Source organism: Scardinius erythrophthalmus, assembly GCF_964197995.2.
Source record: "Scardinius erythrophthalmus genome assembly, chromosome: 12".
NCBI lineage: Eukaryota > Metazoa > Chordata > Actinopteri > Cypriniformes > Leuciscidae > Scardinius > Scardinius erythrophthalmus.
The window spans coordinates 5,798,525-5,823,462 of NC_138232.1; the positions used below are offsets into that span (position 1 = coordinate 5,798,525).

The 24,938-nt window shown below is 36.4% G+C and overlaps 1 protein-coding gene and 1 long non-coding RNA gene across 13 annotated transcripts in view; both read left to right on the forward strand.

Annotated features, from left to right (window-relative positions):
• Positions 1-20,004, forward strand: part of mtss1 (MTSS I-BAR domain containing 1) — a 62,985-nt gene extending 42,981 nt beyond the window's left edge. For 5 of the 12 annotated variants that reach the window (XM_081380965.1, XM_081380966.1, XM_081380957.1 and 2 more), the window contains 9 exons: positions 269-343; positions 10,232-10,389; positions 10,825-10,932; positions 11,016-11,113; positions 11,858-11,948; positions 15,653-15,763; positions 15,922-16,078; positions 17,535-17,806; positions 18,503-19,998. In XM_081380965.1, coding sequence (XP_081237091.1) covers positions 269-343; positions 10,232-10,389; positions 10,825-10,932; positions 11,016-11,113; positions 11,858-11,948; positions 15,653-15,763; positions 15,922-16,078; positions 17,535-17,806; positions 18,503-19,150 — 1,718 coding nt within the window. In that variant the 3' untranslated portion in view covers positions 19,151-19,998. Of the gene's footprint in view, positions 1-268; positions 344-10,231; positions 10,390-10,824; positions 10,933-11,015; positions 11,114-11,857; positions 11,949-13,337; positions 13,461-15,652; positions 15,764-15,921; positions 16,079-16,460; positions 16,488-17,534; positions 17,807-18,502 lie in introns of all 12 variants that reach the window. The other 7 variants (XM_081380962.1, XM_081380963.1, XM_081380964.1 and 4 more) reach the window with 3 other exon arrangements.
• A 3,477-nt stretch (positions 20,005-23,481) lies between these two features.
• Positions 23,482-24,938, forward strand: part of LOC308699373 — a 63,352-nt gene continuing 61,895 nt past the window's right edge. Inside the window, exon 1 of the long non-coding RNA XR_014031177.1 lies at positions 23,482-23,549. This is a non-coding gene — a long non-coding RNA (uncharacterized lncRNA). The remainder of the gene's footprint in view (positions 23,550-24,938) is intronic.

Consider the following 24,938-nt stretch of genomic DNA (forward strand, 5'->3'; position numbering starts at 1 on the left):
AAATAGGCGTTCAATCAGTTGCTTTGCAACTCGCCAGTAAATACGCAGCTACACCCACGCAATCTCCAACACGGCTGTCTGGGGTTGCTAAGGGGTCGTTTCGTTTGACATCTTTGTGAATAATTTATTATAAGTGCTTGCTAAGGAAGGCAGAGTTATTGTTGCTCATATTTAAGATTAGGGTTTTGAACAACTGCCTTAATTAACATTTATCTTTTGCCTCCACCGACGAGGCTAATGTTCTTCTTCTTTTTTTCTTTTTTTTTAGAATATAAGAAGGCACGTGCAGATATCAAGAAGAAATCTTCAGACACCATTAAACTGCAGAAGAAAGTTAAAAAAGGTAAGGTCTGAACGCTTAGATAGGAAATCATTAAATGAAAGTCACAGATGCTGAACACCTTGGGTAAATAATGTCTTAATAATGTTCTGTGAGTTGCAACATATAATGTCCTGTTGTCTTCTTACACACACACACACACACATACACACACACACACACACACACACACACACTTTCTCAAATTACTGCCTTAGATCTCTTTGTCTAAACACAATAGGATATGCCCATGACTTCTGTTGGCACCACACCTTGTGTTGTCATAATACCACGCCCTCTGTTGTCATGGCATCAACATTGGTGATCTTGGCCCTGGTCAAACTGCATTGTGCACACACCTTAAAAAAAATCTAGCCTAGAGTTAACCAAGTACTGTAACGAAATGATGAGGATATAGTTTTACCAACAAATCCAAATATAGAATCTCACATCACCTATAAAATATGTCAAGGTCATAATTCACCCCAAAATCAAAAGAAAAAATATATAGTTTGCATAAGGAAAATGAAGCTTGTTTGCAGAATCATCACATTCATCCTCAAATTTTCATTACGGTAATGCAGAATAAAAATTGTATTACAAAAATGGCAAGAATAAAAAAAATATATATATATATTTTTTAGTAATATACTATCATAGTATTTTTAATTTTAGTTTTAGTAATTTATGTGCTTTTTTGATTTTTATTACTTAGATTTTTGCTATACTCGTAGTTTGTTATACTCTGATGTGCGCAAAATGTGAATCATTTTCCATCGTTTTGCAAGCAAAGATGGAGTTGGTGATCAAGAAAAATGTCACGTTTCAATGTTGGAAATATTTCAGTTTTAAACCATGAAGGCAAGCCAGTGGATATCACACAAGCAATGTGCAAACTTTGTCCAAGAGTTATGCCGGTGGAGAAATCTCAAACACCAGTCAATTATTCACTCTACAGATTTATTACTTTCTTTGATTTTAGTGTGTGAAACATGGTGTGGATGTGTTTGTGTGAGATTCAGCTTTGTGTATTGAATAGTTAACAGAGACTTTGAATAAGATTTGAATACTGTTGGCATAATTTTGAGAGTGGTGGAATGAGGCACCAGACGAGTTCTAGATGTGATGCATTGAATGCATGGAATAAAGGCGTTGAGAAAGATAGATGCGTATGCAGATGTGTTCTGTCATTATGGTGGGTGTTGTCTGCTTCAGCTGTGTGTGGGCAGCAGTAAGAGACTGAACAGTCATTCGCTGTTCACTTCTGCTCTGGTCTGTTTGAGGGGTCAAAACGCCCGCTGATCTATATTCTGCATCCACCCTCACTCAAACGCTTATTCAACATTTCCAGAGGATGTGATAAAAGTGACTTTTGAAACATCAGTTTTCAGTGTGCTCATACATACAGTATAAATCATAAAATTATGAGTTAGATTAGCCTGACGTTGTCATACTCAGATTCTAGTCAGAACATGAGTCTAATACTGCTCCATTGGGCTGTGATTATGGGGCGTTTCAACCGAACCAGGAAAGAAAATGCCTCTGCACCCAATTGGATAGACCTACAACCAATCAGAGCAAAGGAGTAACTGACGCATGTTCTTCATTCATCTTTCCGACTGACAAATGCCTTGATCGCGGTTCTCTGTTCCTCTTTTAAAATTAATGCGCTGTCGATATCTTCTATAACAGATGCGATGGCGGAATCTACACATCTCAATTCTCCAGCGGCAGCCATCTTTGTTGTAAACGAATTCAACCCAAGCGCTCTTTGGTGACGCGGATGATTGTTACTGTTGATGTACATCTGTCCATCATCGTATAAAGCCCGCCCTGACAATTTATATATATATATATATATACTTTTTTTTTAAGCCAAAAAAATTAATACTTTTATTCAGCAAGGATGGATTAAATTGATCAAAAGTCACAGTAAATAATTTTCCATGGTCACAAAATATTTCTATTTCAACTAAATTCTGTTCTTTTGAATTTTCTATTAATCAAATAATTCTGAAAAAATATCATGAATTCCACAAAAATAATTAAGCAACACAACTTTTTTGAACATTGATGTTTCTTGAACACCCAACCAGCATATTAGAATGTAGGGCTGGGTTGGAAATATCTATTTCTCAATTTTAATCTGTTCTTAGATTATTATTTTTAAAATCAGTTCTCTTTTAGATTTTTTTTTTTTTTATCTCATTTTGAAAATTTATCAAAATATCTTCCCCTCCCGCTTGCAGTGACATCTCATCTCTTCTCTAATGACGTGTTTATTGGTGCGAGGACGGGACAACCTGTCAGTCACATGAGATCCAAAAAACATTTAATAAAAAATGAGATCCAATTTCATAAAAAAAAAAATAGGTTGCTAAAAGGTAATTTTATGCATGTTTCTGTCATTTGAGGAAATTTGCAGTTTTTGACAGAACATTGTAACCAAAATAGCTCATAGCTCAAGGCCACACAAACTCTCAGAGAGGAAAGAGATCTCCCATCCTTCCTTCAATTGGCATGTCATCTTTCCCAACATTGGGAAAACACCCTGTGGTCATACACTCCCTTTCATAGAAGGGTGCTGCGGCTGCACAATCTGTCTTGTCTGGTATTTAGGAGTAATATGACCTTTGATCCAGTGTCTTTTGGTTTAAGTCACTGATTTTGAAAACTGAAAAGCAAGATCTGTGTAATTAGGCTGGACACGTTCCCTCTCGCAAGATATTTTCTTCAAATTCATTAGTAACTCTAGCGGACTGTTTGTATCTTCTTGGTTTGATCAGTGGTGGTGTATTTCCAACTAGCCAGTAACTTGTAATTTGTAGTTCCTACCTCAGTAAAAATATTTCATTTCCGTATTTTCCAACCAAGTGAATTGTGAAAAATCCAATATATATATATATATATATATATATATATATATATATATATATATATATATATATATATATATATATATATATATATATATATATATATATATATATATATATATATATATATATATATATATATATAATTTTTTTTTATTATTATTTTATTTATTTTTTGCGTGCCGTGGTGCTGTATGATGATTGAAATCGCGAAATGGCCATAAACAATTACTAAATAAACTGCAAAATATTAAGTTTTCTAATATATTTATTTCATGAACGGATTACTTCTAACAGCACTATTAGCATGTTAAACAGGGTTCAAAGCACCAAATGTGTGTTACTCTAGCCTGGCAAGCCAGACCTACATCAATATGTTAAGTCTGGCAACTCACCATTGGCACGGCTCAATCCGAGGGGCGGGATAAACGGTTGTCTTTCAGATTTCCTCTGCACACTGAATAGGATAGCGCTACAACCAACCAGAGCATTTTCCCATCAGCGGAGCTATTTGATAGATTAAACTTTTGCCGTATCTGGTCGGCAAAACTACGACCTTAATGACTTAAGTGCCGTTCTTTGTTCTTTTCTCAAAGAACAGCTTAACTCCAAGTCCTCCAGAGTCGCGGCCAAAGCCGATTCGAAAGACCGCTGTTCGCCAGCAGCAGCCGCCATTCTTGTAGCAGGGAATTCACGCAGAACCGTCACAACTCTGCCGTCATTATGTTAAGCCCGCCCACCGACTCTATACACGATTTGATTGACCTGACTAGAGTTTGTTTTTTCCACCTCGAAAGTCAACGGAGAGTTGCTAGACTACCCTGGCTGCAAAATAAATGTTGCTGCCGCTAGGGTGCGATTTCTAGGCTAGTGTTACTCGCCAGTTGCCCAGTACCCTTTTTTTTTTATGTATTTTGACAATGCATGGTGGAATGTGATATGGATTTGTGCGATCATCAAATCCCAGCGGTTGTGATGTTATATAAATATATATAGTCTGATACGCTGCATGTAACAGCACTGTTTTCAGTTTCAGTTCACAGTAAATGCTGCTCTGCATGTGCTGTGTGTTTGAGTTGCTTATAATTTGCATTGGGGAACGCAACATCCATCATGAGAATCGTTTATAAATCTGTTGTTGTCAACAAAGAGAAGCGTGGTCAGGTTTGCCTGCTCCTTCTAAGAGAGTCCTTCACTATGATGTTAGTCATCTGCAGCAGAATGAGGAAAACATGGCCTTGGCTTGACAGTCTGAATCATAAGAGAGGGGCCGAAAGAAGTGTTAGCATAAGTGATTCAGAGGCTAGCGCTTTTATATCACTGCACATCCATAAACCCATCGCTGTGCCATTTGATTTACTGCTGTAACTCACACAGATGGTGAAAAAATGAAAATAAATATGGCGTCTAGACCTGTGATGAGTCTCGGGGTGCACATTCATCTTTATAACTTGCATTTGTGTTACTCAGAGGTCTATGGGGGCAGACCGCTCAGAAGACTTGGACGCCTCTGTGTGGAGATTGTGAAGAAAGAGCATTGGTTCTGAATTATTAAAATTCATGCACATTAGTATTCCAATACCGTTGCAGCTGTGTTTGAGATGGTAGGAAGAATCAGCGGTCTGGATTTTCTGCTCTCTCTCTAGTGTTTGAATTAACTACATTTTGTTAAATTAATTAAATTGTATTTGTTTATATCTGTTACATAAATTTAGCCACTATGCTAAAGGGATGGTTCGGAGTAAAATCAACCTAGGGTCCTTTGCACCATGACCTCGAGCCAAACAACCCGCGATGCATAAGGATGTAGTGTAACGACACCCACTTCCAGGAATGCACTAATATTTTGTTGGTAGGTACCAGTTTGCAACAATTATTAGTTAACACAAAGTTGTTAACACTTCAAAAAAAAAAAAGATTTGTTGTTACATTACATCCTTATGCATCGCTTTCTGCCTTCTGGACTTTTACGGGCTTTTCCCAATCCACTGAAGTGACGTTGACGTCCGGGTTAGCGGTAGCATTAGCTATCAGGCAATGTACTTACAAACTTTCCAATGCCTCGTTTTTTGAGTACAAAACCTATTTGTACTACTGTTGAAGTTTGGTACCATTCTGGGCATTATTAGTGGGGTAATTTACAAGATGCATCCTTGGATCCGTTAGCGCCTGCATTAAGCCATCCGGCTGATATCTCAAAATAAGCTCTAACTTTAATAATGTTCGACCAAGGGACAAAAAGGATTCTGGGGGGTGTTTGGCTCGAGGTCATGGTACAAAGGACCCTAGGTTGATTTTACTGTGAACCATCCCTTTAAGACTGTCTTAAAAACTAGTTTGACTAACTAGCAGTTAACCAAGGCGCAATCAGTCTTACATTTCTAATTCAAATTAGACCAAGCTACCTTTTTATGTAACTGGCCTTAAAAAGTTAGATGACTATGCAGTTTATGCAGCCGGCCCCAGGTCTACATTCACACGTTGTCATGCTCTCATTGGTTAACAGTGAGATCCTTGTGGGCGCTTAGCCTTCATTCAGGAGGCAGTACTGCATTGGATCCGTGACTAACCGTCATCATCCTCGTTATTATTATTATTATTATTATTATTATTAAGGTTCCTTTGCCCTACTTCTCCCAGAAAACCTGCACACCTGCCTCCTGCTTGTGTTTATGGAGAGAAGGTGTCTGCTTATGATGACGTCATAGCTTCCAACCGCTCGGGATTTCTAGACCTGAGGGAATGTCTCACTGGCACACACACACACAACTTTGTCTGAATGGTTCTGGGTTATTTTACCCTCACCTCTCTTTTTTGTTTTTAAATGAGGTTTGTGTGTTTAGCAAGCTCAAGCCAAACGCCAGAGCTGAGCTACTTTTCAGAAATGTGCATGGGTCACTCCACTTGGTTCTACTTTTATATAAACTTTATAGAGTTTTGAGAAGTTGCTTACTGGCCAAGTCAGTTTTTTTTTCACAATGTTTAGTTTATCACTCTTTCGTATTTCTCCCTGTTGGCTTGAATTCCATTTAAGTTCTGTAAGAGGAAACAGGCTCCTGTAACATACTTCAAATAGAGCTGTATGTTTCCTAAGCCATTTGTCTTGCAGACAGGCCGTGGGATTTATCAACAGACCTTCTGACCTTTGCCCTTTAAACTTCAGATGACCCCAGCCTTAAGCTCTCCTACCCAACCTGGGTTAATTTTATCCTTCACTATAGGCTATGTTTGAAGGTGCAATGGCCTTAGAGCATCTAAACACACATTCAGTCACAGTCCAGCACAAGGTCAATGCACTCAATGACCAGGGATCATCTCTTTTCTCGGAAGGTCAAAGGACTTAATTGAGTTTCACAACACTGACAAGAATTGCTTAAATCCCAAAGATGCATACGCAACACATAAACTGATTTGCAGAAGTTGTTTAGAACTACCGTTGCTTGTGCAACATTCGTTTATCTGTTATTTGATGGATCTATTTCTATTAATCTAATAAAAATTGCGACTTCGACTAGATGTCTCTAAACGTTAATGAACCTTATTGTCAGGATTTTAGTCTTTTTAATCAAGAAATTGTACATTTAAACTGTTGGAATGTTCTGTTCTCAGGTGTTTTTGTCACTAATGGTTATTATTGTTTTTTCTTCAACCAAAAGTGTGTAAATAGGGGGTCACTGAGATAAAGTTAGTAGTATTCACCAGGTCATATGATTGTCTTCATCTAATGTGAGCAAACATTATTATAAACATGTCTGAAGTACTTCTGAAGAAACCTATGATAATAACCGTACATCTGTCTTGCATGTCATCTTGGATTGCAGAAGATCTGTTGTCACAAAGGACACCTGAGGTTATTGTTAGCAATGGGTCGATGAGGTCAGAGATGTACGCTTGTACACGCCTTGCTATTGCGTCCTGCACACAGCTGTCAGAGTGCTCTCCTGTCAGTGGAATGCTAAACATGTAGCTGTGTGTATTTTTGAGACTGAGAAGGGCTGCAAATTGTCCATAAACTTGAGGTTTTTGCAGTGATGCTATAGAAGAACTATGTTTGGTTCCCCAATGAACCTTTCAGTGAACAGTTCTTAAAAGAACCATGTTTTTTTGGTTGTTTTTTTTTGCGTAAATAACATTGAGAAAATTGTGCAAAAAAACAAAAAAAAAGGTTCCATTGATGTTAAAGGTTTTTCATGGAACCACAGATTCCAATAAATAACATTTTTAAGAGTGTAGGGCTGAGCAATATTGAATTTTCATGTTAAATTTGACGAGTTTGGTAACATTGCACATTGGTGGTGGTTGAGGAGATTCCCCCTTCCATGTAAAGCGCTTTGAGTACCCAGAAAAGCACTATATAGATTCTTACAAAGCAAGAATCTGTATTCAGATTTCACCGCTAACTGTAATGTTTTCTCATTAAAATCAGAAGATTTCCCATTAATTCAATAGAATGTGAGGGAATACTAGGGAATACCAATATGGCAATACACCGGCTTCCCTTTTTATGAAGTCAAGAGCAATCCACTCATTTATATAGATCAGTGGTTAAAACTCATCATGGTTTACCACTAGGAGGCAGTACAGTTTCTATTGACACAATACACCATGTAAATATTTGCTGCAATGCTAATAGCTGTTCTCAGAGTCTCGCTGTGCAGATTTCATTGGTCGTTCGTGACCAGGCGTGACGACAGATCTGGGGTCTCTGGTAATGGTACACAGGTGGACTGTATAGTGGGCATGTGTCCTTGTGTTTCATTTAAAGTCCAGCTGGCACTGCGACAGTCCCTATAGACAGTCCCTACAGTCCCTATAAATGTAACAAATTATTATTATTATTATTATTATTATTATTATAACTATAAAATTAGGATTGAATAACAAGATATTGCTCATCCCTGTCATGCACATTCGCACACAGAGGAAAAGCTCAGGTCATGTGTTTAAAGCTCCTCACATGGTGTGTGCTGGCATGAGGTCTGACTCTGTAAACAAACCTCTAAATGTGATTAACCTCACATTTCTCCCATTGCACTTCATCAGTACAGTTAGAGCACCAGGAGATAGAAGCAGATATGTATATGTATATATATATTTACTGTATTATTTCAGCTACCATGCTTTGTAAAATCAGTCGATATTAGCCATTGAAAAACCTGTATTGGTTGACCACTGCTGTGTAGACAAACTATCAAGTAGCTACTCTGGAATGTGAGGGACTGTCGCGGTGCCAGTTGGACTTCAAATGAAACACAAGGACACATGCCCACTATACAGTCCACCTGTGTACCATTACCAGAGACCCCAGATCTGTCGTCACGCCTGGTCACGAACGACCAATGAAATCTGCACAGCGAGACTCTGAAAACAGCTATTAGCATTGCAGCAAATATTTACATGGTGTATTGTGTCAATAGAAACTGTACTGCCTCCTAGTGGTAAACCATGATGAGTTTTAACCACTGATCTATATAAATGAGTGGATTGCTCTTGACTTCATAAAAAGGGAAGCCAATGTATTGCCATATTGGTATTCCCTAGTATTCCCTCACATTCTATTGAATTAATGGGAAATCTTCTGATTTTAATGAGAAAACATTACAGTTAGCGGTGAAATCTGAATACAGAATCTTGCTTTGTAAGTTATGTACATACAACTTAATTTGCCATGTACAGTTCACTGTAGTTTTGTACTATTTGTGTTATGTCATATTATTATTTTTCATACAGTAACTAAATGATTCAAGTTTTTTCGTTAACAGCATGTGTTTCGAGGCAGTAAAGATAACGACTTAAACGATGGTTAAATGAATAATTAGCTCAACAATATATCAAGAACATGTAATTCATATGCAAACTGTCATGTTAGTAAAAAGCCATAGAATTTGAGCTGACCTGTGCCTTTTTAACGGTTTCTAAGATCTCCAAGAGTCCGAAGTAGATGTTGGTCAACAAAAAGACATCAGGAAATAGTACACACGTTTCACAACTTATTCAGAGAAATGACGCTGACTGCGTATGGATTTAAAAACATGAAGCTTTATTTCTGAGCATTTATACTGTCGCTCAGAGCAAGATAATGCATGGTAACCTTTTTAATATAGTGCAATTTAGTAATAGGGGATTGTATGTATTGTAATATTTAATATATCGCTTATCCTGCCCGAAAAGGTATCATTCGAGGTATCTCTAATGTACATACTGTACATATATCTTAAAAGCTATTCATGTGCGACTGATATGCTGCAAATCAGGTGATTTTCTCCATCAATGTTTTGGCTGTAAGTCAACGATGCCCTCTGTCGGTAGGGAATTGTAAGATGGCCGCTCAAACACTTCCGGTGGCTTTACCGGATGCAATGAGCAATCCAGTCGTTTATAAAGATCAGTGGTTTTAACAATAAACTGCCAGGCAAAGTAATTCCTTTTGTTTTGCAGCCAGTGTCATTTTATTATTATTTTTATATGCTTTTATAATTATTATTAATATATTAAATAGGTTTAGTTTATATTTTTGTATTTTGAGTTTTTATTTTAGTTTTAGTAATTGTGTCGTGTGCTTTGTCATTTTCCAATTTTGTTTATTTCTATTTAGCTTTCATTGATTTTTATTTAAATATTTTTTTGATTTTTGCGTTTTGCATTTATTGAGATTGGAAACTAAAGCCTAGACAGGAAGTGAAGAGAGAGGAGGAAGGGATCGGGAATGGTCCGCAAGCCAGGACACAAACTCGGGTCGCCCAAAGCACAACCGTGCCACATGTTAATTTAGGAGTTTCTAATTTGTTTTATATTATTTCAGCTTTGTTAAATATGAATGAAATGTTTTGATGGTTTTAAATTTAGTTTACAATACTGCAACACTGGTTGCATTAATCTTTAATATTCACTTATCCTGTTTTGTGACCAAGACTTTAATTTGAATGAATTTTGCAAAATCTGGTAAAAAAAACTTGTTTGTAATGTTGTCAGTCACAAAAGTCAAAGTCTTTCTGATCCTATCAGTGGTTCATGAAATGTGTTTGTGTTTGCGTAGGTAAAGGCGAGGTGCAGATGCAGTTGGACAGCGCTCTTCAGGACGTCAACACACGCTATGCCGTGTTAGAGGACACCGAGAAGAGAGCTGTTTGTCGAGCTCTTATAGAGGAAAGAGGAAGATTCTGCTCATTTGTCACAATGCTTAAACCTGTCCTGGTGAGTGTCTGAACAGACTCTGGTTTACGATATATATTGTTTGTATTGACTATTGAGATTTTCATGACATTTTAACATGCAAAGAATGATTTTCTTGAATGTAAAATATTTAAATCTTGTGATTAGTATTTGTTTTAATGGTTTTATTTGATGCGGTTTTTAATTAAACAGGATGATTTTCTTTACTGTATTACAGTAAAACGTCAGAATGCATTACAATTATGAGAACTAGGGAACAATTTAAATAAAAAAAAATATTATGATCTCATGTTCTTAAACCAGGCTTTATTTTCATTATAAATTGAATGTATTTTGATTTCTTTTTTTGATTTTGGGATGACAGATTCATGCAGGTGTACTGTTATGAATATATTCATATTTAATTCTGCATAAATATTGTCTGACTGTTTTTTTTTTTACCCTGGGTAATGTCAGGACGAAGAGATAAGCATGCTTGGGGAAGTCACCCATTTACAGACAATTCTAGAAGATCTTGGAAACCTGACGGCTGATCCCAACACACTGCCCCCTGCTAGTGAACAGGTACTGCATGTCTTCTAAATAGGCCGACATGTTACCACTTCATATCTCTCTCTCTCTGACTTTATCTTGTTTTGTTTATGCAGGTTATTCTTGATCTGAAAGGCTCAGACTACAGCTACTCGTATCAGACTCCACCCGCCTCTCCTAGCAACACGTTATCACGCAAGAGCAGCATCAGCAGGTGAGTTCAGGGTCAGAGAGAAATGTTCATTGATGCAAAAAGTGTTGATTACAGATTCGTGTGTGTGTGTGTGTGTGTGTGTGTATATATATATATAAAATATTTTTGTGTTTTTGTTGCTAGGCCAATTATTATTTTTTTTTTTTTTACATTTATATGGACTTTCTTAGCGGTAACCTTTAAGCTTCCTACAGTAAGATATAACAGTTTTAACTCAATTAAAATTTAACTCAATTTTAACTTATTGATTTTAGAAGCCATGTAATACATATTTTTTAGATCTTTTTTTTTCACAAAATAAACCCCTGAATGTGACGTCCTTCAACAATGACCAACTACCCAAAAGTTATGCCTTGCTTATATTGTTAATATTTTTCATGACATGGTAAGGGGTCATGACATGCTAAATCAAATTTGCCTTGATCTTTTGACATATAAGAGGTCTTTGTACCATTAAAACATCCTCCTCATTATAAACAAAGCATTTATTATCAACCTCGCTTTGATATTGTGGGATCTGTGATTGGCATTAGCCAGTCATATCAGTGGCCGTTTATTGACAAGCCTTAAAGGAGTCGCCCATTAAAAACGGATCATCTCAGACAGAGTGAATGAAGGTTGAAAATAAATAATTGAACCTCAAGGAGGATATTAAAATAATAAAATCCATGTCATGACTTCTTTAAAATCGATTGGAAAAGTATGAGTACAGATATATTGCTCATCTCTTTCTGTCTCTCACAGTAACTACACCTCTGTGCGTCATGTCCCGTCTCTGGACTCCATCTCCAGCGCAGTGGACGGGCTTCACCTGCGAGCCCCAGACCCAACACGGGTATTTCCACACCACAAAACTATTGGTCTAAAACTTACCTGGCCCATTTATGATGTATTATGTGAAACCCAAACAGTTTCAATAATTTGACACTCAAAACACATACAACCTCATTCAGCCCAAAGAAGAAAATACGGCTGTACGCATCATCGCAGCCTCCAGTCTGTTGGGGTGCATAATCCAAACCCCCCTCAAAATCCCAACCAAATAGATCATAGATACAGACACATAATTAAACAGTACCTCAGTGCAGATAATATAGATGATGTAATGTAGTTTGTCTGGGTAGTACAATATAATAAAAATATGGTACTAAATATTAATAAAATGCTTATATATATAAAATGTATATTTTTATATATATATATATTTATACATTTTATATATATAAGCATTTAAATTATAAGCATTAACCATTTGACAATAAAACATTTATCATACAATTCAAAGCATTTACAAAAAAGTAGCATAGGTTAATAAGGTATCTAACTCTGAGAACACTAAATTACAGTAAAAGTTTGCTCTTATTATGTGTAGTATGCTTGTCTGATTTATTATATTACCAGAGGTGAATAGGGTTTAAAAAATGCTAATTAATCAAATAACTAATTAAAAAGGCATTTATTTTAAAATTTCCTGGCCTAAAGTCTGAACATTGGATAATGCTAATCCATAATTTAATTGTTATTATTATTAATTATCCATAATAATAATTGGATAACTTCAAAATGATTTTGTTGACATTTTAGAGTTTCTACGGATGGAATTTTGGATATCTATTTCCATCACTCTATAAATCAGAAAATACTATCAACAGCCAGGGGGAAAAAATCTCCATGTTTTTATAAATAAAATGTCAGGCGAATGATATATAAACAAACCCCTCTGCACAAGCCTTCAGAATATAGAGAGTTCAGTTTGGTGTATGGAAGTGCTACTGAAGTGGAGATTTCTGGCTCAGTGCAGGGGGGAAAAAAGCCTTTAAAGATATATGTATTGTAATTTTAAATCTACAGACCAAATATTTAAAGTGCAATAAAAGATTCAATTTTAGATGTTCTCTTTACACCGGTCTGAAGGAAGACGTGTTATGGAAGTAAAATCTCAAAATTGACTTAAACAACAACAATGGTTTTGTCCGTAGCATCTCTGTTTAAATTTGACCATAAGTTGCTATATTTTGTGATAAAATTTAAAAGATAAATCAAGGAGTGATATGTTATGATTTCTAATCAGGCACTGAAGAGAGTACCCAAAAGCTTTTCTTTTGGCCAAGGAATTGTTTTAGTCCAAGAGGGTTTGGATTTTGACAGAGGCTTGGATTTGACCCCATCTGATCTCATCTTTCTCTTGTCCCACTCCTCTCTGCCCCTCACCTCCATCTCCCAGCGCTCACGCAGTCCTCTCCTCCTGGTCGGAGGGGAGGAAGGTGCTCGCTCTCTCAGCGAGGGGAATTCTCCAACAATCCCTCGCACCGGCCAGCGTGGCCCACACCTCCGGCACAGGAGCACTGTGAGCACAGACTCAGTGTAGTGTAGTGCTGTGTGTGTGTGACTGTGAATGGGTTCATTATTGTTGCATGTACTACTGAAGATTGTCATTGTGCATGTGTGGAGGTTGTATCTGTGTGAAGGTAGAGAGCGCCCTCTGCTGGCCATTTTAGAGGGAGACCGTCTGATAAAACTTTTATTTATAAAACACGCTATTTTAAATGATTTTCTGATTATCAGACCCCATTTCTTAAATCAAACAGACTAACCAGTATACTTATCTACAACTATAAACCTGCATGCTGCTTTAAAACTCTTATAGGCCCATCTAAACATTCATCAAACTGTCATTAAAGTCAACATTAAAATAGGAAATGACTATTTACGTTTATTGTTAACCAATAACCTAATAGCTATTTCGTAGGGCTGTAACAATGTATCAGGTCACGATATATCGCAATACAAAAATATGTATTGTGTATAGTTGACCTAAAATAAAGGTTTAGACCAATATGATTTAGCATCAAATGTGGTAATGGTGCATCAAATAGGTCACACTTTTATGTTTTGTTAATTATTAAATATTGAAAAACATTATTTAATAGAATACAATATTTTTTTTTTTTTAAATATAGTCAGGAATAGAGTGCAAACCGTTAGGGTTTTTGGAATACAGAATCATGAATATTTTTATTGGTGTCACGTTTGACCTGTCATGGGGGAGAAGAACATTCCTGATGTAATACCAAATTTAGCATTTTAATGAACAGTACTTTTTATTTACAGTTTATCAGTATTGTGTATCAAACCGAGTGTGTTGTTACACTTCTACTAATTAGGGATGATTTTATGCTACTGTTGTATGTAATGCAGACTTTATCAAATGTAAAAAAAAAAAAAAAAAATCTAATGGTTATTATCATTATTAGAATAAAGGCAATTTGAAAATCTGCATTAGCGTTAGGTTGCAATGAGATGCTTTGGATTTGTGATTTGACCTTCAGTCTCCATGTCCTGGTTAAAAAACCTCCACTGTCCACTGCAAACTCATTTTCAGGTCTAAAAAAACACCCACTTTTCACAAGCCAATCAGTTCCTAATGGATAAAATTAAGTCCCACCCTACATTTTATTTTCTTATAATGAAATCGTTTTGACCACCATTTCATGTTGACTTTAAGGGCATTTTCAGACCTGTAGATCGTTTGCTTTGTTCAGAAACGGGCGCTTAATTTGTTAGAATGTTGCATTTTCTTCTTGGTCCGGTTCACTTTCACAAGGCAGCATTTCAGAGTTCACTGTTTACGTTCCTCTGTGTCATCCTTCAAGATGGATTGACAAGTTCGCTCCTTGGGCTTATTGGGCTTATTATCTGTAGCTGTCGAGACACACGCAAACACTCGCTCTAACTGATGAATTATTCTCTGCCCAGCCAAAAAAAGTCTCTGTTTGGATTTAAATAGGCAAATGTTTAAGAGTCAATGACTGGATTATTATTTCAGTGATTATTATGTTTCTATCATGTTATATGTTTGGCAACGTTTCTAACCCTAATTAATGGAGTGTGTAGCTTTTCATTTCTTAAACAACCATGTAGGATAATATTCCATATTCCAGAATGACAATGTCAAGATTCATCAGGATCAAATTGTGAAAGAATGGTTGAGAGGGAGCATGAAGAAACATTTTGACACATGAATTGGCACCTCTGAGTCCAGATCTTAAATTCAGTGAAAGTCTGGGATGTGCTGGAGGAGACTTTACAGAGTGCATTGCCAATACAAGATCTTGAGCAAAAATTGATGCACTTCTTGATGGAAATAACATCAAAACACATATTTCCATCAAACGGTGCATCTTTTTTTGGAGGTGCTTCAAACTTATATTGACAATGCATGAGTCAAACACTCTTGATGATACTGCTTGGTTCTTTGGTCCGTTGGGTCGGATTTCTTCTCACCTCAACCAAACCACTCAAGAGTTTTTCAATTGGGCCGAGACCGCTTCGTTTAGGCGATCTCAGAGTGATTGTTATAGTGCGGATCCGAGCGCCATATGCCTAAACAAACCGAACTAAGGGAGAAAATGCACTAGGTTCCGGAGCAGGTGTGAAAACACCTAAATCTTCATTATCTTGTGATTGCAGTGTTGTAGTGTTTTGTTTTTCTTACCTGTAGTAAATTGACATGGACTGACTGAGTTTATCCTTGTCTAGGATCAAGGCCAGAACTCTCCTGGCACAGAGAACGGGACCTCCATGCCCCCACTACACAAAGCTTACAGCGGATATGAGGAGAAAGCCCGGACACTGTCCATGTCTGGCAAGGTACACGCTCTTTTGAATGCAGGAATGATGCACTAGATGTGCACAAGTTTTCCTTTCCTAAACTAAAAGCACATTTTATACACCTTTTGATTCTACTGGAATTATCTTGGTCGACTTCACACTTCTGATCTCTGATTGGCTCCCGCTCCTGTCCGTAGCCACAGTCAGCCAGGGAGCAGCTGGGTCTTACTCTTGGAGGCGGGCTTAATTCAGAAGCTCCTCGAACCAGCCGTGATTCCCTCCACTGCTCCAGCGGATACAGCACTCAGACCACTACGCCATCCTGCTCGGAGGACACCATTCCCTCACAGCATGGTCAGTGCGCGTGCACGTACACACACATGCATGAGCTTCTTCACATTTATTCTTTTTCTGTTCTGTAATTTTCCTTTTAATCTTCAATGCACTCACTTGAAGAGATTTATTAAAAAAAGTGCTCAATCTAGCTTTCTTTTTCTCCTTTGTGTTTTTGTATGGCATTTTCCCCCTTTATGTTTTGACACTTTTACGTCGTTTTTCAACGCAGTAATCTGATTTGTGGTTTGTGTAGGCAGTAAATGTGCCACTGTGGCATTATAGGCCAATTGCAGACCAAATCTGATGTGCTTGCACAAATCACAGACTTAGATTGCTGTCCAAAGTGCGTGTTTTTGGCCCTTTGTATATATGTTAAATGTACTTTATTGTTCTTTTACAGCGGTAAAGAAAGAACCTCCTCTATATGGTAGGTTTCTGAATGTCATTGCATAGACTTGATTATTCTCATTGTGATCATATACCAATAATAAACATTAAATGTCTTTATTTTAGGAAATCCATGTCATATTGCAGGCGTGCCTTTGTTGAAAGAGTGTTATCTGTATGCGTAAGATTTGAGTGTGTGCAACCATGAGATACAACATGCGGCATCTTGTCAGTTGTCAACTGTTATCCACCTTGTCATGTTGTTCGAGTGTAACTGAAATACACAACTTAAAACTGAGCTTTTGTGCGTCTGTTGTATTCATTTTTTTGGGTGGTAATCCATTATAGTCTTCATGCTGACATTTTTACGGCTGTCAATTTAGTGCACTTAAAGACAATAAGACCATATTTATGATTTAAAACAATATTATTTTTATTTTATTTAATGCAGACATTTATAAATTAGCTTTTTCTGACAGTCCATTAGTTCAGGTTTCCACAAAGAATAAGTATACTTTATTTTTTAAAACATTTTTATTTGCATCATACATTGCATTTTGCATGTTTTAATGTTGGTCCATTATTATGTTTCCACTGGAAGAGTATACAATTAATAAAAAAATATATATGTGTATGTATATATGCCCACTCTACAAAATGTCAAATGTATACCATTGCATGTCATTGTTTCATTTAAACAAATTACTAATTAAAATTTAAACTGCTAGATAATGTTACTGTGAAAAAACTTTTAAAAACTTCACTCAAGGTAAGGCAAGTTTGCAAGGCATAAAAACACATGTACTGATCAGCAAAGGGAAGATGTAGTGACAGCACAGCCCTGTCCTGAAAGAGCTTGTGACGGGCCCTAAACACTCTCACGCCATTGGGCTGTCTTTATTGTTAAGCCCTGACTTCAGATTTTGAGACATGAACCGCTTTTGTTTGGTTTTTTCTTCCACTATCATTCCCTGCATATGTAATTTCAGCTTCAGTTACTTTTTTAATTTCATTGTTTTTTCTTCTAAACAATGTATAAGTGCTATCATTCAACATTAACGCGGTGTGTGACTCTCCTCTCTTTCAGACTATGACTACATCTCTCTGCACGGAGGAGAGGACGCCCACAGCCAGTCTGAATTTGATAAATCTTCCACAATTCCTCGCAACAGCGATTTAAGTCTCAATTACCGCAAAATGTTTATAAGCAAGAGGCCGGCGTCTACCGTCAGTCTGCTGATGGATCCGGAGCCTATAGGACCCCACACGGCCACTATCCGCCGGAAACCCTCCAGCAAGCCCAACATCCGCCGGGGAACCATCAGTGGAGGAGTGCCTATACCCATCTCCACACCACAGGTTATTCATCTTCTGAAACTTAAAGAATGTACAGGAGACCTACTGGGTTATCTATCATAATTTGTAGCCAATCCAAAAGGATTTTCTTAAAGGATTTCAGCACAGCATTATTTTCAAACAAGAGTTCCCAAAATAACTTTTACGATTACATGCATTTCATTCAGGATTTTAATTACAGCATCTTTCTGATTTGATTTAACTATACTACCGTTCTAAAATGAATACTATTATTCAGCAAGGATGGAGTAAATTGATCAAAAGACAGTATAAAAGGCATTTGTACTGTTAAAAGATTTCTATTTCTAAATATTCTGTTGTTTTGAACTTTCGATTCATCAAAAATCCCACAAAAAGCAGCATAACTGTTTTTGACTGTGATGATGATAATAAGAAATGTTTCTTATTCTTGTTTTAAATTGTATTTTTTTGAGGAGTGTATCCAGTATTTTATCATTCTAATGCAATACAATTAGGGTTCTAATCCTGTAGTACTGGAAGAATTAAACAAGAACCAAATCCTGTTTGAATTTTAATTGGGATGTTTTTTAATTCTTCTGAAGTTATGATAGAAATTCCAGTTGGAATCCTGTAAAATATTAAAGAAGTTTTGCATAAGCATTTTTAACATCCGTGTACTACTGAGATCTATCGAATGTTTTAAAGAATCATCAAAGAACCTTTTCGTTGTAATTGTAGGTGCCGCTGAAGGCATCCGTCTCTACTGCCGGCCTGAGCGGCAGTGAGGAGACCATGGGCCCTCCTGGGGTGATTCAGAGTAACAGGTTACCTGGCTCTGATCTGGCTCACATCAGACATAATCTCTGTACGTCGACTCAGAGTCTGAGTGCAATGCCGCCTCCGTACTATTCCATGTTCCCTGGCCAGCCACCAGTGGGAAGTGCAGAGCCGATGTATCAAATGAATAAGCAACAGCAGTATGCGTTGCACCAACAGCAACAGAGGCAGTATCAACAACAACAGCTGCAACACCAGTATCAGCAACAGCACAATCAACAGCAATATAATCAACAACAGTACAATCACCTGCAGCAATATAACCACGCGCAGGAGTCGCAGTATCAAGAGCTACATCAGAAAGAGCTCAAACGCCAGTGTCAGCAGCAGCAGCAGCAGATTCAAAACATGGCAGCTCATAATTCCAGCGTGCCAGTTGAAAGTGTGCCGGCCAATTCTGCCCAGCCCGGCGCGGACCATCCCGACAGCGCTCCTGATCCGGGCAGCGGAGGTGACATGTTGAGTTTGATCCGCAGAGGAGTCAAATTACGTCGGACACTCACCAACGATCGTTCGGCACCTTTAATCACCCCCAACCATCTCAACTGATTTTATTTTTGGAATTTTATTTTGGAATTTGTCTGTGGCCTTTTATGGTTGCTTTCTCCGTCTTTTCGCTTAGTGACTTTTTTTCCCGTGCCTTTTATTTTTGCAGTTTGTGTTGTTGTTTTTTTAAGTGGAGGCAAAACTGTTGACTAATGTGCGACTTTTGCCACATGAAAAGACGTTTGATTTAACTACTCTGTGCTCGAAGAACAAACGTTTTGCCGTGTCCTTGCGAATGTTGCCTCTCAAATTACAGTTAATTCTGCAGGCTGTTTGCTTAACATATATGTATACTTATAAATACAGATATATATGTATTTAGAGATCTAGATCGAACGTCGGAGCTTAAGATATATTAAAGTTATTTGTTTGTCGTATTCGCAGAGATAAAGCACTCAGCCTTTCTGGATAGAGATCAAAACCTTCTGTATATATTAGTGAAACAATTGAAAGACTGTTGTATTATTATTAATTTTGTTTTCTTGTCTGTTTTCGAAATTAGACAAAGCAGCACTAGGCGTCTATTTTTGTACAGTTTAGGGTATCAGAAAACTGCACCACTGCCTTTAATCCGCCCAATGACTGGATGCGAATGCAGCCAATGAGAGAAGTGGAGGGAGGGAAGGAGCGATGTGATTGGGTGGATGAATGAAGGACTGGAATAGTGGAACTTATTTGTGTTGCTTATGACTGTGAGAGCTTACAAAGGCATCACTGTGGTTATTTATTCAATCTGTTTGATTCTGAATCATTTTTAATCGTTTGTTTACCAAAGCTCTAATGCTGTAGCCCCGTAGATGCGTATAAACCTGCTCTCCTGGAGGATTTGCTATAAAGACTCTATTCATAAAACCTCAAACTTGTGGCCCATGCATTCTTTTGTCTTTGAATCAAAAACGTTCTTAAATACATTTATTATTACATGACAAGAAAGTGAATGACTATCAAATCGCAATGGCTTCGATTTCATTTAATATATGTATGCCCTTCATGTTTCAGAGTGAAGTGCGGCATTGAGTTCTTGTACACACGAACAGCTTGATTCAGTTACTTAAAACGTGTACTTGGGAAGGCAACTTGCATCAACCATATTCCCAATCTTTTAATGAGAAGCGCTTATAAACTGTCAACAAACGAGATGCTTTAAGATAAAAGAGAAAACAAGAGACCATGATGGTTTAATGTTTGAAACGAATAAATATTGGTATTGTAATTTTACAGTTGTACTGTAGAATAAATTATGGTCCCACTTTATATTAAGTGGCTTTAAGTACTATGTACTTGCATCGAAAATAAGTACAATGTACTTATTGTGTTCATGTTGTATTGTAAAACCTTGCTGCTTTTGAGGTGTGATGCGGGTAAGGTTAGGGACAGGTGTGTGGTGGTATGGGTAGGTTTAAGGGTGGGTTAAGGTGTAAGGGAAGGGTCAACAGTGTAATTACATATTAATTACATTTTTTAAATATAAGTACAATGTAAAAACATGTATGTACATAGTACTTAAAGCCACTTAAAATAAAGTGGGACCTAAATTATTATTTTTTATTACTATTTTAGTATTTTCATTTATTAGTAATAATAATCATAATAAATCATTTTATTTTACAGTACATATATTATTTTATTGTCATATTGTTATGAAATCACAAAATATTTGGGCAAATTGTCTAGCCCAACAAGCAAACCTGGAGCTTTTTTATTTATTTATCGCATTTTAAATCGTAATCACAATATTTGTCTGAAAATTCGCAATTAGATTTTTCGCCAAATCGTGCAAACTCTACTCTTGATGAATCATTCTAATCCCAAATGCCAAACTAACATCATTAACTGCTCATTATGACTGCTTTCTCTCACAAAGGTGTGTGTAAAATGTTCTGATGTTGAGAATTAAAGTGGTTCTATGTATTTTCTTTTTTTCTAATATTGAATGTCGTTTGAGAGCAAGCGTTAAGCGTAGCACAGATGCTTGCCCCATTTATGTTTATCACTTTTTTCTTTTTTTTTAAAGCATTTACTTGAGAGTTTCTTCGATTGGATTACCCAGAATTCTGTTGGTCCGTTATCACAGCACTTGTGGTTATTGCAGCTTTGCTACGCTACCGAGTTGTTTTCTTAAGCGAAAGTAAAAGTGCATCACCAATACCTTTAACATTTTTAATATTGAATCTATGCAAGCATCATTTTAGCACCTCTAGATTAAATTCTAAACCATTGATGGGAAAATAATCATCTTAATATGAGTGTAATGAACCTGTAATCCAGAAGCACTTCTGAGGACTGACAGCATCTCCCGCCCGTATTTGATGTCTTATAATTGATCATATCCGTCACACACGTGCTGGCAGGTGCGCTTTGAAGTTTCCCTCCTGCTATGAAAGTTGTTTCTTCATATCTTACCGCATTCTTTTTTTACCACCCCTATTTTTGTATACTTTTCAGGTTATTCTCAATCTTGGGTTACTTCACACCTGTCTGAGGCGCGTCTAGGATTTCTCGCCCCCGCTCCATCTGTATGCTCAATTGTCTTCAGTGGTTTCGACATTGCTAGAGACGTTCACTCCTGACACAATGCTCCTCCGGCCTTTTACTGTAGGATTAGCTTGCGGCTGCTGTACGGCTCTCCTGGAGTGTAAAAGAATATCATTTTACTCTGAAAGGTGAGCTGACCGAGGTGTGTTAATCATTGTGAACTTCCAGTTTGTGTCCAGTGACATTTTGAAATCTGTTTTTTTGAGACTTTCAGATATTAGTAGTAATTAAAGCAATAAACCACTAGAAAGCTTGTGCGTAAGTGATGTTAATGTTGAGTGGTTACCAGGGTGTTGCTATGCAGTTGCTACTGTTATAGCAGGTTCAAACCACTTCAAAGGTTTGGGGTCAGTATGAATTTTTCTATATTTTTTTACATTATATATATATATAAACATCCATATGGAAGCCTCAAACAACATGGAAGGTTAAAATATATCAATGTTCAAAAGGAAATAGGAAACCACATTCATTTGTTCTCATCCATACATTTGCTTTTTGTGCTTAAAAAAATAAGAAATATGTTTTTTTGATTAATTTAATTAATTTTAAGTTTAACCTTGAGAAGGCAAGGTAAAACTTTATCCCATAAGAGAAATTTACATACCAGACCTGGTCTAGAGAACTTTTTATTTGGTAGAAATGAATATGCCCTTGTGGGGACGGTGATGACATCAATATGTTTGTCTGTTTTCTCTGTGAATTTTAATTGCATATACCTGCAAAATATTTATCCGATTAACTTTTTAGGAGTATCAGGGTTTTCCAGTCCTGGGTTAGAAAGGTATTTATTTATTTATAGCAAACCTCAGTCGGTTTTGTCTATTTTTGAAGACTGTTGTGCACAAATACTAAGTATTTAATTTTAATAGTTTAAATCTCTCAGTTTCAAAGGCTGGAACCTGGTGGAAAATCCTGTCTTAATATATTTTGGGAGCACATTTTTTACGTGTGATAATGTTACAATAATCAGCCCAGTTTTTTGTCCCATGTCAGTTCTATGTATAGGCCTATATATAGATACAGTTTATATATATATATATATATATATATATATATATATATATATATATAATATATATATATATAATATATATATATATATAATATATATATATATATATATATATATATATATATATATATATATATATATATATATATATATATATATATATATATATATATATATATATATTATATATATATATATATATATATATATATATATATATATATATATATATATATATATATATATATATACAGTTTATATATATATATATATATATATATATATATATATATATATATATATATATATATATATATATATATATATATATATATATATATATATATATATATATATATATATATATATATATATATATATATGTTAATAATTGATTATTGTGGGCCTGGGCATGTTATGGTGATATTAATATTAACTCTTAATTTATTTAATTTTGTTTATTTCTGTCATAAAAGAAAATCTGTTCAATGTAAAGTCCTGAAGTAAATCTGAGGTAAATATTTTTGTATCAGTCACTCACACAAATAGACTCACTTCTATGCGTAAGACGGTCCTGTATCACGGTGACTAAGCGTTTTAGAGAGGCCTTGTAACTTTACCGGTCACGGTAATTCGGTGATCTCATCTGACCTAAATGCCTCTCGGTATTGCTGAGTGATTGCAGTGCTGACTCACCTCCTGCAGTTCCAGCAAAGAACACACGGTGGCGCTGCGACCCGCGGCCGAATCTAACATCCGTCATCACTTCCAGGAACATCGTCCGCTTTTTCCCAAAATAGGAGGAGTGAAATCTATTCTCCCGGGAAACAAAGTAAAGTGTCGCAGGGAAACGTAAGTAAGGAATGAATCCAGTGTGAGTGGTGGTCATGTGAAAACTATTTATTTTCTTCCCAAATTTCCTGTCAGCTGTTAGGATGTGAGGGAAATGTTGAGTTACTGTAAAAAGAGGAGGAGGTTTGTGGATAATCTCTGATGAACACTAGCCAGTTTTTTACTTAATATTATGGCCTCTGAATGTATTTAAACATATCTGAAAGGCATTGCATTAAATACAAAGAGACACTTTTCAAGCTAAACATTTCACAAATATAAATTGAGCTTTTAATATTCGTAAAAGTACTATATATGCAAGTATAATGTACATATACTTTTATACATAACATAAGTGTAACATGTTCATAATTAATATAAGCTAAAACTTTATATCACTGAAAATCACCTTGACACCAGTTAGTTTGTAACGTTAGTGAGAAAGGGTCCAATGTGTTTTGTTACGGATGCCATTTTGTTTTATATATTTTGTTAACTGAAGTTTTGACATTCAGACATTGTTGAGTGACTTGAGTGTCCAGATATGTTTTGGTGCCATTGTAATATCATGGTAACAGCTTCTTATTGATAGATTGCATGGTATTGCAACAGAAGGGTCACTGGCCGTGGTTAAATGAGTCATATACCTGACGAAAGATATAAGTAACCACAGTCAATTTAATCTGTTTTTGTTGTTGTTCTAACTCCCATCTGTTGACCCTTTATGTAATCCTGCTTTCTTTCTCCATTTGGGACGAGTTGATTGCTCCAGCTTCTGACATTTAGAGTGTGTGTGTGTTTAAAAGAGAGAGAGTGTGTGTGTTTAAAAGAGAGAGTGAGTCAGTGAGATTTCATCCCATTACTGAGGCTTGTACACTGACTCACTTCCAGAACGTTATCCACCAGCAACAGCTTCCTAAACCACAAAACACACACACACTCACTCCAAAAAGCCATGAACTTGAACTTTCCCCTAGTTATCCTCTTCCTTATCATGTATGTTTTGTGTTTTACACTAAACCAAGAACACCTGTGTTACTTCCCTCGGGATTTCCCTTCCTAACGCTCAAATAGATCCATGCATCTGTGACCTTGCCGGTCTTGTGTGTGTTAAGGTCTGTCCATGAGAGGATCGATCAACCTATGACACATTCACACAGACCTTTGATGTCTTTTGTAAATTTAAGCAATAACATTCATTAGCATTGACTCCATAGCCTGATTCAATAATTTGTTCACCGAAGAATGCAATTTTTGTCATTTACTCATCCTCATGTCATTACAACCCCATTATGACTTACTTTCTTATGTGGAAAACAAAATATATTTTTAGGAATGTTCATGCTGCTCTTTTCCATACAACATAGAGTAAGTATAGGGCTGTCAAGGACGAAAAAATGAAAGTCTTAA